This window comes from Platalea leucorodia (assembly GCF_965183815.1).
Source record: "Platalea leucorodia genome assembly, chromosome: 4".
Taxonomy (NCBI): Eukaryota; Metazoa; Chordata; class Aves; order Pelecaniformes; family Threskiornithidae; genus Platalea; species Platalea leucorodia.
The window spans coordinates 103,304,881-103,318,084 of record NC_138826.1 but is presented as its reverse complement, the minus strand read 5'-3'; the positions used below and the strand labels follow the sequence as shown (position 1 = coordinate 103,318,084).

The 13,204-nt window shown below is 42.9% G+C and overlaps 1 protein-coding gene across 2 annotated transcripts; it reads right to left on the bottom strand.

Annotated features, from left to right (window-relative positions):
• Window positions 1-4,690: 4,690 nt before the first annotated feature.
• LMOD2 (leiomodin 2) lies at window positions 4,691-10,642 on the bottom strand (the record flags this gene model as incomplete). Of its 2 annotated transcripts, XM_082311098.1 has the most annotated exons (3): window positions 4,691-4,717; window positions 5,064-6,410; window positions 10,370-10,642. In XM_082311098.1, 3 exons carry the CDS (start codon window positions 10,640-10,642, stop codon window positions 4,691-4,693), a joined length of 1,647 nt encoding a protein of 548 aa, XP_082167224.1. The 2 variants fall into 2 exon arrangements, with proteins under 2 accessions (XP_082167224.1, XP_082167223.1); XM_082311097.1 differs by lacking the exon at window positions 4,691-4,717 and having other exon boundaries at window positions 5,034-6,410.
• Between the last annotated feature and the right edge of the window lie 2,562 nt (window positions 10,643-13,204).

The window sequence follows — 13,204 nt, the reverse complement described above, 5'->3', positions numbered from 1 at the left end:
ACATCTAACAGCGGACTAGGCAGGAGGCAGGTGTGGTGGTGTGCTCCTCCTCCTCATCCTCCCTTCCCCGACCTGCCCTTTTCCCATAACTCTGATCAAGTGATAACCACCAGTGGTGTCCATGATGGGTGCACCTGGTCTTGATGGCTGCATCTGGCTCAAAGCTCAAGGTGGATTCAGGAGAGACAGATAACAACACAATAGCCAAGGGCTAATTTATGGTAATACACCCACCTGACCACAGTGCTGGTCTGTGCCGATTCAAGCCACATTTGGAAGAAACTGGCATCTGTGGTCGGTATGCAAATATGACTATAAGTCAATCCTCTTACCCCCGTAAACAGTGAGCAGCCCAAGAGCCCTTTGAGCTCTCCTGCATGGCAGCGAGCTGCACGCCAGGATCTCCCCTTGAGTAGGGACGACTCTCAAGGTTACTCCTCAAGGTTGAGAGAATCCTTACCACATCAGATACTTAGTAAGCCAACTGGGAACAAGTGCACTGAAACTTTGTAATCTTAGCTAAGTAATATAATGGATTGATTGCGCATATATAATCCTTTAGACATAAACTATTGACCAAGTCTGGGACTAGGATTGGATCCAGCCACACCTAGACTCCTCTCTGAGAAGGAGTTTAGAAAGCAAGAGGGTCCTCTCTGAACCTCATGACTCAACAGGAGGGTCTCCCTGACAGTCTTGTCTGACCCTGTCCCTATGCAGTAAATAATCAAGTGTACCTTGCCATCGAATCTTGTTAAATCAGTCACATTTACTATCAAACTTTGTTACCAATAAACATATTGTTCTTAAGAGTGCACTCTCACTCCATCTGTGACAGCAGGAAAATTCCAGAAGACATGGAAATAAAATCTCTTGCACTTTTATGAGCTCCTTTTCTTTGCATAAGCTCAGACACTTCCCTAGGTGATGAAGCATAAACTAAAGAGCCAAAAACTGGAATTACAGGTAACAGTCACGCTCTGATATTTCTGGTGCTTTGGTAGGTCAGCTCTTTCGCACCACGATGCATGGCACGGATGCTCACATGGATACGTGTTATAGGGAAGGGCCAAAGCATGAAGCTGCAGGGGAGGCAGTGCCTCCTTGTCGGACCACCTGGAGCATGGGGCTTCACAGGGTGGCACAGCCTCCGACCACCACGCAAGGCTGCAGCCCTTGCCCGGTGCAGCTGGGTGGCAGATCACCGCTCCAGCACACCGCGCAGGGTAGCTGTGGGGTGGTGGGAGGACCCCGTGTCAGTCTCAACCACAGTCTGAAGCTTGTGTGGTCTGCACAGTACCCAGCACTCCCCTCCCGCCTCTCAGCCCGCGTTTGGGGGAACACTCACAGGAGAGATTTGGCTCAGTGTAAATAGGGGAGGCAGGTTTTGCTTTTTCTCTTCATCAGAAAGCTACAATATTTCTGCTCTTCAGTGGGATGGTTATTTCTGTAACTCATGAGGAGATAAATAATGTTCTAAGGATATATCATCTGTTCCTAAAGACATTGTAACCTGTTGTCCTCTCCTGTCCTTTTAGCTCTGCAGTGACAGCAAGCACTTGGTTATCCTTTGCAGCTCTTTTATTGCTGACCATTTCATTTTGACAGATTTTGGTGTGTTTGTTTCTCTGACTGGTCTTCGAGAGAAAGTGGATGGCCACCCACTGCAGGGAGCTCTACGAGTCCAACCGAGGAGCGTAGCTGCATGCTGGGGCTCCCTTGTCCAGACACTGAGTCCAGCTCTGATGGGGGCATAGCCCTGGGTGTGCAGGAGCTGACCCAGCGGCCACCTTCCTTACAGGTCAAACAAGAGGCAGACAGGCCTTCAAAGGAGATGATTTGCCTCCCTGTGACTCAAAAGGAAGGGTACGGAAAGTGAACTGAGCTTACAGGCAGGACCTGGGCCCCAGGCGAAATGCACAGTTGTGGGATGTTTTTTTCCCCAGGTAGGAACACGGCTTGGCACCTCCTGGCTCCTGCTAAACCATCTTCCAGTCCGGGAAGGCAGCACAGTACCTCCCAGAGGGGTTTTGTATGCTTGTCATACAGTGCTTGCTTGCCTATTTGAATGGAAAACAGATTGCTCCTTGGAAGCATCCGTGAGGAAGCTCAGTGCCATCGGCAGCAGGGCTGACACCCACCTCAGGAGGGAAGGGGGCTGCCTTTCCCTTCAGCAGGGCATCAAAACCTTAACAAGGTGTTTTCGGGGGCTCTGCCTCGCAACTCTGTGAATAGGAGACAGGCTTTGAAATGCCTCCAAGTGAAACTGCTGTGAAATTTATGTAGGCAGAAGTTAATTGCCCAGATTAGACTTTGGCTAAGGTGCAGGACTGACACTTCGTCAGGGAGTGTGCCGCAGGGCCTTAAATAACCACACGCGGCCGCCGCTTCCGTGACTTTACATTTTAGCTGAAATACTAATCTCCATCGTCAGAGCGAGCCGCAGCACCAGAGAGGACCAATGGGCCACTTGTCAGCAACCGCAGTCAGCAGCTCCAGCTGAGCCTTTGCACGGGCCGTGCCCGTCGCCCTCCCCTTCTGCAAAAGAGTAACTCCAGCAGCTCTTACCGATGACCTGAAAGATTAATCCTACCTTCCTGTTTTCCTTTTTCTAGGTTTTCTTCTTCTTCTGCATTCTTCTCTTTTCTCTAATCTGCCGCTTTTCAGTATTCATTTTCTTCTGTATCATCTTTTTTTATATCAGTTTTCACCTCCCATACAGATAGTTTCCTCTCTTCTCACTTTCCCTCTTTCCTTAAAGGTTTGGGTTTGGGTTTTTTTAAACATTTTCTTGTCTTCCTCCAAATCCTCTCCATTGTGCTTTCCCTCAGTTCCCTCCCTATCTTTCATTCTCCCTTGCAACTGCCTAGCTGCTTCTGGCATTTGATTAAACATTTTGCTATTTCTCATCCTTCACAAAGCTGCTGGGGACAAGGTCTGGGGTCACAGGTCTCCTCCTGACTGTGGTCTGCACTCCAGCATTGCTTCCATCCTCAGCAGATCCCAAGCTCCAGCCTCCATGTGGTCATGGGAGACTGACCATAGGTTGATTTTTTATGTTATGAGAGCCTATGCAATTATAAAGACAGCTAAAGACTAATTATACGTACCATATTTCCTATGATACTGGCTCTAGAAATACTCATGAGTTGTTGTGATCCTGAGGCAAGAGGAAAAATGTTGGAAAGTGTTTCAGTTAGTTATAAATTGCTTTTGGTATGTTCTAGTCAATAAATACAAAACCAAAAAGGTATCATCACCATTTTCTTGCCGTAATAGTAACATTCCTGACAATTCACTAATGGATCCCCTCTCCATTATGATTCATTTCCCTCCAGTAATTTGTTCCTCTTTCTGGGGAAATCTGTCTCATTAATATTTCAAGATACAAGCTTACCTGTATTTTTTCAGTACCACAGCAATGTTGGGTACCCTTAAGTAATTCTCTTTGGTGTAGTTTTATGTAAAATAAATACTAACTCTGTTATTTGTTGTTGAAATGAGCAAAGTAATTAGTATTTAATAGTGCTTCTAAACATATATCTCCTCTTGCCTTTCAACATTTTAGCCACTGCTCAGTTTTCTTCATGTTATCGCTACCTTCACACTAGCTGAAGCACCCAGAACCATAACTAATCTGACAGAGGGAGAAATCTAGTACTACACGAAGAAGGGCTATTCATGCTATCGCCTGTGATGTGATACCTCCAGCTGTGCACCTCCAAATGATATTGGCTCTGCTTCCACCATATCATATTGACAGTTCACACTCTGCTTGTTGTTCAGTTGATATCATATGGAAGTCTTTTTTTCACCTGAATGCTAGACTGCTTTTCACGTTTCTCTGTCTGACTGAATGTCTGCACTGGGGTTAGTTCTGCCTAGATACAGCAGTGTGCACTTGTACCGAATGGATCTCAGCTGAATAATTCTGCTGCATCCTTAAAAGTCTACATTAATTTTTAACCTTTAAGTCAACACAAACTGCAGCTCTGTTCATCGCCCACTTGCCCTTCTGTTAGATCAAGGTTTAGGAACTGGTATGCAGCACCAGTGACCTGACACAACCTACAGCTTAATTTTAGTTGTATATAGCCTTATGAACCATTTTTTGCCATGCCAGTATGAAACTGCACTAACATACGGGCTCAGGTGCTACCCTCCAAGCAGGCTTGATGGTTGCAGCTGAGAAAGATCTCAGGTTCTTTCCCAGGAGACTTCCCTAATGCTCATGAAGTTGACACAAACATCTGGTAGTTTTTCACTCACAGAAACCCAGGACTATGCTTGAAAGCTTCAAACCACATTTATTGTAAATTCATGGAAAAAAAAAAAAAGAAGAAGAAACCACAGGTTGGTAAACTATTACATCTCAGTGAGAAGAACTTGTCCAGTGATGTGCAATCAGATATTGAAAAGAATATCTAAATAAGCAGCAATTTCTCAATAGAAATCTCATTAAATAAAAAAAAAAAATATTTCCATATTTACAGATTACAAGGCAAATGTATCCTTAAAGCATTGTTTCGTATTTAGCGGGTTTATTTCTTTGAAATAAAAGAGAAATGGTTTGAATCTAAGAGTGTACTTTGGAAGCAGCTTGCTAGACAGTCTATGTTACCACCAGTGAATGAACGAGTAGCCTCCCCTCGACTGCTGCAGTGCTCTGCTTCTTCCGTCATCCAGGCTTTCACCGAAGGGCTTCTGGTACCTCCACCTACGAAATGGGGGCAGGGTGTGGAGGGTGTTCATTACATTTGCTGTACAGTCTGATGGTAAAATTCCTACCAGAGACACACTCCCAAGAACCCTGTGCTACACACTATCATCTCCCATAACAAGCCTGAACCTGGGAAAGTACCCCACTGTCTGTCAAAATCACAGTCGAACAGAAATCAGCGTGCTCAGAAAGGCCTAATCAGAGGAAAGCCTCCTCCCAAGTGCCTTCTTATGTTCACATTTTTAAGAATTTTTTTTTTATTAAATATATATGTACTAAAATTAATTGAGCTTGTGCTACATCTGACCCACAATCAGTTACTGAAACAGGATCTCTTACTTACCCGCCTTAATTGTTTTATACTGCTTGCCCGAATTGCTTCCATAAGGTTGTCATGGAGAGACCTTTGTGGGGTGGAGGGACGGGTGGAGGGTCGTGAACCTTCCTCTGATTTTCTGTCTGAGACTGATTTTAGAGAATCTTTAATTTCTTTCAGTATGCTGTTCTCATGTTTTTTGCTTTTTTTGCCTTTTTTCTTTTTCTGTCCATTCTGTAAGGCTTTTTTTGAGCTTTCTTGCTGTTTGATGACTTCAGCTATATTCCTAGTTGGTGCCTTCTTCTCTGGAACAATTGGGGGAGGAGGAGGAGGAGGAGGAGGAGGTGGGGGTGGAGGGGGAGGTGGGGGCGCAGGAGCTGGAGGCTGACTTTTCACTGGTGGTGCTTTCTTAGGGAGCTTTGGAGAGGACCAAGGTGAGCTCTTAGGTGACACATAAGGTGAGGACCGAGGCGTTCCCTTCTGCAAGACTTTGGTCTTTGGATTGATGGCTCCATCACAACCAGACTCCTGTTGCCGCTGCTCCTGCATACGCTTTTGCCTTTGTTTATCCATATTTCTTGTCAGGATGCTTGTCATGCTCATTCTTGGGCCAGCAAGGTCAAAATGGTATCCAAGCTTGACCAGAGTGGTGTTCTCCTTCAACAGTTTAACTATGTCCATTTCCACCTGGCTGCCCATGATGTGCCTTTGATTGTGGAACCGCAGTTCTGTTAGAACCTTGTTATTCTGCAAAGCTCTCATGATGGCCAGCACTCCTTTGCCTGTGATAAAATTTGACTCAATATTCAGACTAGTTATATGCTGATTGACCTTTAACATACCAGCAATAGCTATTGCAACATTGTCGTCAGCATGTGTGTTAGCCAAGCTGAATGACTTAACCACTGTGTTGTCCCTCAGGGCTTGAGAAAATTGTATAAGCATCTGTGAAGTGATGTTTTCAATGTTGTTCAGATTGACCTCTGTGGTGTCAGGGTCATTGTTCCTAACTTTTTCCAAAGCATCCTCAATAACTGTTGGATTTCCACAAGGGTGGATGGCACTGCTCTTTGAGCTCAGATTATCGGTGTCTTTTCCATCATGGCCATTGAGTAAGTTTTCATTGTCCTTTGCGCCATTACACTTTTTGCGTCTGATGTGGTCAGAACTCCTGCCATCCTCAGGTCTTTCACCAGCTGCAGCATTTTGCTTTTCCTCATCCTCATTATCACTCTCATCTTCATCTTCCTCCTCCTCTTCTTCTTCTTCTTCATCATCCTCTTCAGTATATGCCTCCTCAGACACTTCACTATTGCTTTCCGTGAAACATTCTTCTTGAATGTCTTCTGAATTGTCTTCTTCTTGCTCAGAATCCTGAACAGGAATGTAGGTGTGGGTGTTAAACATGATTGCAGTAATGTAGCTACTGCCTTTTTGCACAAAAACAATTATCTTGAAACTAAAAAAATTTAATGTTCAAGGCTAAAAATAAATCCGCAGAAACGCAGACAGTTAGGAGAACACAAAATGTTTCAGCACCTAACACCTTTTTAACATTATTTCTTTCATGTTCTTTAGAAGAAAAATGCTTAGCATAAATTGGAACAGTTTTACTGACATCAGTGATTTCTGCCAAGAGAAAATTTGATACAAGATATTGCAACATCGACATACTTCGTGTTTTCTATGTGTTGGCATGTCCCAAAGGGGATATTATTTGGATCCTTCCCAGCAGAAACACAAGACAGCAATTTCAGAATGGACGTGATCTATGAGCAATAAGTTTCTTCATTTCATAAGGATTAGACATCTGTATCAATGCTCAGACTCCCTTGCATATGTTAGTACATCTAAAAAGGCTAAAGGCTGCCATGATTTAGAATACAAATAGTGTTGGCACCTGTAAACAATGCATATTGACATGCAAAATAATACAGAATTACAAAAGGGATGTCAAAAAGACTCTGGATGCACTACACGGGCTATACACACTTAGAAGCTATTTGTGAAGAAAAGATTCAGACACATTCCCACAGGTAACAAGTAATCAAATATCAATAATCCCCAAATTTCTTCATGTTTGCCAAGAGCTAAGACTGTGCTCACCAACAGCTGTCATGGATCAGCTGCCATACTGTAACTTGTAAGAACTCATTGCCTACAGAGTAAACTGATTGTTTTTCTAAAATCCAAAGTTATTTTAGTGTGTTTTGTGGGCACCAAGAAGGCAAATTTGGAACCACCCCTTAAGGCTCTGCCTGGTGGCCTTAGGAGTTACAGTGGCATAAGACAATTCTCTGCACAGGAGCAGCAAAAGGTCTGCACCCCAGGAAAGTCTCACTCTCCACCTGGAGGACTCCAGAAGCATGGCAGTGTTGTATGGGCCATGACTGAACCCACACGCTATGACCAGCCTTAAGCCTCTTGCCCAAAAAGATCACCCATGTCCTGTTTTGTCTACTGGACAAGCCATAGCGTATGCCTTTTTATTTACATTTGTAAATATTTATAAAATTTTGGATGAATTATAATTGTTCTGTATGCACTACTTTAGCAACATTCATATTTTAGTCTTTGTAAAATACTAGAGGGTATTTTACAAAGTGAGTATACTCTGCGGAGACACAGTGATTCTGTTTTGTGCTTCTGGGAAAAAAATTGTTACTAACATGACAGCCTATTTTTAGAAAACCTGTGCAGTTTTAGGTTTGCTTAATTATCTGGCTCTAAAAATGCACGGAAAGGTTAAAATAATAGTAATGATAGACTGCATGGTACTGTTTCACAATCTTAAGCAGATTTCTGTGTTGGGACACACGTGAAACAGACGGCAATTGTAACGTTTGCAGAAGCGTGGCTCTGATGAAACAGGACATCGAGCTGTTTCAGCCTGTCATTCCTGAGCGTTCAGCACCTGAAGGGCTTGCAGGGTCAAGCCCCATTGCCCTGTACATGGAGGTCTTGCAGGGTCCAGCCCCGTTGCTTCTCCTGTGGACCATGTGCAGGAAGGCCCTTACACTAAGAGATGCTGTGCTACACATAGAAACAGGGCTGTGTTTAAGCCAGGTTTATTATGGGGCCAAGATTTATATCTGTAGCTTCTATACATATATGCAGACTTTTAAAAGCTGAAAACACCAGGTATCCAGGAACCCCTCTTCATGGCTATGCTTTTATCTGTCCAGGAATATATACTATAGCCTTCAACACAGCTGCTGATGAGCAGAAGTTGCTGACTCTGAATGGACTGCTAATATGCTTGATGACACTAGATTAATAAAAAAATACTTGATTTTTTTTTGAGTGGCATTTCTGGGGTCAAAGGGGGAATTTAGTTTCCTGTCACATACATTGTTTGATGTCATAACAATCTGCACGATAATTTTGAAATCAAGTACTCTTTGCAGCTCCATAGAGGCATGCTCTGTTGTTGCGGCAGCATTTCAGCACAGGACTGCTGCAGGCGGCCTGCAGGGCTTCATCTTACTTTGTAGTAGTAACTCGAAAAGTTAGGACTAAGATAGCCAATGCAGAGAGGTAAATACCTCTGGAAGGCAAGTCATTCACCCTAAAAGGCTATCTGCAGGATGTTTGCCTTCTGGAGGGGCTGATCTCTCACCACTAACTATAGAAAGAGCACAAATAACCATTTTAGATAAGGTGTCTAACTTTCAGACAGTTGAGGGCAAGAAGAAAATTGCTTTCAAGAAACTCAGAAGGAGCTTTCTTACTGCCTTCAGTGGAGAGAGCCTTTGTGCCCTCTACATCAGCGTGTCAACATTTTCATACCTATGGATGCATTTAGGAAGTTTCTTCTCAGATCAAAAAGCATAGAGACTTTTGCTAGCACTTTGAACTTTAGCCAGTACTCACCGTTAATGCTGTAGAGACATGGAAAAAGAAAAAAAGTCCTGCCATTATATAAGACACCGAACTAGACTTGTTGAGAAGGTTTTTTGGAACTGTCCAGGTTTCGAGTTCCAGGCTTAGCTGGAAATAAACATTAATCTTGCCATTGCCTCCCTAGGACTTGACAAACAGGGAGTGAAGTCAACATCTGCAAGCTGATACTAATGGTCTGATGACAGCTAGTGGTCTGTGCGCTTGCCTGCAAAGACATTACACCGCCATTCACGAGCAGGAGAAAACACTTAGGTGTAAAGAAATCCTGGATATTATTATTACAGGCTAATTTAATCCATGTGATTTTTCTCTAGGAGAATATTTTATCTAATGTATAAACTGCAATTATTTCCTTGCAAATGAACCGAGCTCCTGAATCAAGGCTGTTAGAAGTTCTGAGTCCAGTTTTGCTGTCTTTGCCTTTTTTGTATTATTTTCTACTTAAATGTGGGGAAACGTGTCCTTATAAACAGAGTCAGAGCTTGGTATGAAGCAGTACTTAAAGATCAAAAAGCTACTCACATCCCTAAGTCCCCACTTTGCTTTGAAATTACATGGAACCAACGTGAAAACAGAAGTTGCTTTTTGATAGAGCTCAGTCTCACAAATGGTTTTAGCAAGGACCTGAGGGATGCCGACATGGACATTAGCTTAGACTGAGAGCATTCGTTGCCTGCTAGGACTGAGCCCTTCACTCCTGCCCAGCTGTACTGTTCATTTGCAGTTCAGGGACTGGCTTTTATTATTAACATTTTTATTTTGGGGGGCGAATTGCCTAACAAGGACTATTGGCTGTTTTTGGGAGAATACAGATAAATGGTTTGGCTGATGACCCTATCCCAGGCCACTTTTTAAATAACTTACAGCTACCCTCTGACAACAGTTGCCAGAAGACCCCTGAGCCGTGCCAAGGATCCTCAGCAGGAACAAAGCAACATAAGCTGCCGACTGCAATGCAGCTTCCTCCCAGCAAGCACAAAGCCTGGCGGCCGCTTACTCAACTTCTAACATAACATATATTCAAAATTATCTTCCTGACGTCCTTCTCAGCAGTCAATACTGATTTTTTTGAAGGAAAGGAAAAGGCACTTTTTTAGCTTTTAAACAAAATCAAATGTTATCCAAAAGTCCACATCGCTACCTGGTAATAATTTCTAACACGGCCTTTAAAATTTTTCCTATTTTAATCACTAACAATAGTTTTTATGGGACTTTCTTCTGTTCTCAACTGAGCATTTAAGGTACCTCCAGAGAGAGCAAAAACTCTCTGAGCTAATACGCAGTGCTTTAGCAGGCACAAAAGTATGGCTAACAATGTTCTTAAAAATGCTACAAGAGACTGAAAGAAAATGAAAACAGTCAGTGAGATCATGCCAGGGAAGAACAAATCCAAATATTTCTAGGAAACAGCAAATGCCTCAGCGTTTTACCTTGTCGCACGCACCCAATCTCTCTTTTTCTAAGAGTTTCTTGGTCTCCCTCTCCCAATAGGCCATCAGTGCTTCCCTGCTGAACGTCCCCGTTGGTGTTTTCTCCGTCAGGCTTTTTTGCCGTTGTCCCACCGGAAGGTTACGGTCGGGCTCTATGTCCTCCAGCTCCCGCTCCAGCTCCTTAAGCTCCTCTTCAGTGAGAGAAGCGAGGAGCTCATCTTCATCAATGTCTTCATATTTACTGAGCTCTCTTCTGTAGCCAAAGGTAGACATGGTCCCGCTTGGTCAGGCTGGTAGAAACCTGAAATGACTAGGCATTCAAGAAGGCTGAAGCAAGGAAGCTGTGTCTCGTTTGGTCAGCAACTGTTTCCCTGCGTAGCAGAGGCACCCTTTTAAGAGTAATCATCGGGGGCTTACGACAATGCACGAAGGGATGAAAGCATGCTCCGTTTTAAGCATCAGACGTCAGCTAGACATCTGAACAGCAAGAATGTCCCAACACTAGTGTTTGCAGGTCCCTTAAAGAGGGGGATTATTGACACACTGGCCATGGCCATATTTAGAGCAGGCGGCTAGCGGGAGAATACCAGCCTCGCAGACGGGGGGGCAGCAGCAAATAAAACCCTGGGCGCATTTACACTGACTTCATGTCCAAACTGCAGTAGAGGAAGAATAATGCAAATCCATTTAATCCTGAGCTGCCAGAGGGGCTGGAAATAAAACACCCTCACCGCTGTTCACAGGACTTCCTCTCGTTTTCACGGTTCTTGAGCGGAACCGTGCTGTTATCCTGCCAAGGTGTTTGCAGGAGGTTGGGATCGGTGGGAAATCAGCCCGAGGGGAGGAGGTCAGCGTTCCGGTGCCGGTGGGGAGCACTGCTCCTGCAATGTCATGCCTGGCCTGTAACAAATCGCACAACTGGATTATTTATTAATTCCCCCTTTTTTTTGAGGATGATCGGAGGGAGGATCAGATTGACATGTCCATTTGGAGCTCCTGTGAGATTTTTTTTGACACGGAGAATTGCGCTCTGCTGGAGGAGTGAGCAGAGTCCCCCACAGCTTTAAGGGGGAACCAGCCCTGGGTGGGCAGCGGGGCTCATCACTTCTGACAGCCCCTAGCAAATGAAGGCCTCTAGCGGCTATTTTAGTTAATGGCTCTTGCTTGCTGTAGCTGACTGATGTCTGGCTGGAGAGTGCCCTTCGATTCTTAATTTTAAATGTATATCTACATTATTGTGTCTGCTAATAAATGATCTATTATTCTGATATTATTTTTATAGACAGGTATCTTCCAATGTAAGAAACGACAGAATGAAAGGTTAGACTTCACACTGTTTTTTTCTTTTCTCTATCAGCAGTGAATGATGGTGAACTAGCAACATTTTCTGAAATGTGCAGGTCAGCAATACCTGCAAACCTGTCTTGTGAGAGAGAGGGAGAGGAAGAGACAAAGACAGAGAAAAGGTTGAGTTTGGTACAGGGAAGTAGGAGCACATCTATAACAACATGTATCAGCCTTATTAAATGATAACACACAGTGGGTTTATTTTTAGATAGTCAAGTCAGTATTTAATGGAACTGTAAGTGGAAATAATGTGAAGTATTGTTCTTGTCTAACATCATCTCTTTTTGGTTAGTATGGATTGAACACCTGAACTGATGTACAATGTTTAGCCAAATTGCTCATTTAGTTTTATTATTACACATATTGCTTTACTGGCAATGGAGAGAGGAGATTGAATATAATTTTCATGAACAGCTTTGATAAAGAAATTAATTACATTTTTCCTTTGATCATTTTTCTATATGAATTTCATGCAGTTTAGCTTGCTCAAGGAGTGGGATGAAAGCTTACAAGCTTGGTCTTCCCTAACACATGAAATACAATAAAGCAGACTAAAGAATATTGTATACCTTAAAATAAAACAAATATTTGCAGGTCATTTCCATTGACTAAATCTTTGCATAAAATAAAAAGGAGGAAGATGCAAAACCGTTTGGCTTATGGAGCTAAGAGTGTCACCTTCATCGTATAAGATACTGTGATGGGTCACCTGTGTCTAGACAAGTCAGTGGGTCAGTAGAAGTTCTGTTCACTCTTTCAGCTGCGCTTGCAGAAATGATGCCTAGGCCAAAGTCTGTAAAATATGAAAGAGCAGGAACAAATAATAAGTAGTTTTTTTCTTTTAACTTTGCATTGTGAATGCTGACATTGGCATTAATTAAATGTATATAACAGAACTCCAAGCAATTTTATTTCTTCAGGATGTCTAGGACAATGGTTCACTTCTTGTTATCACTGGAGTTAGCCGGAGAAGGAGCACAATACAATTATCTTTCTTGGGCACATTTTTGCAGACCACATTTTGTTGCAAACATTTTTAGATGGAGTTGGTTAGAAAATTTGCACTGGACAGATTTTCTGTTGGAAAATGCTGATTGAAACTGAAATGCTTTTAGAAATGTGCTATGTTTTATTAGTACAATGTTGACATGTACAACATTGATATGTAAAATATTAAAAGCAAAAACGTGCTGTTAAAAATGAAATCTATTCAAATATACTTCTGAGCTTTCTGCTTTTCCTTTTTTCCTCAGAGACAACAAAATTTGTAAGTATCTGAATTTTCCTGGGCTGAGAGTCCATAATACAAACATACAGATACCTGAATTGTCTATTTAAAGTTTTCTATGTATAATTCAAATTTTCCAAACTCAAAGGAACTTCAAAAAGCAGCATGCGTTACTCACTTAAATAGTATTCCAGAGGAAGATTTAGTCCAGTCCTTGGCAGCAACATGAATATTACTTTCAATGCTGCTCCTTGCTGAGG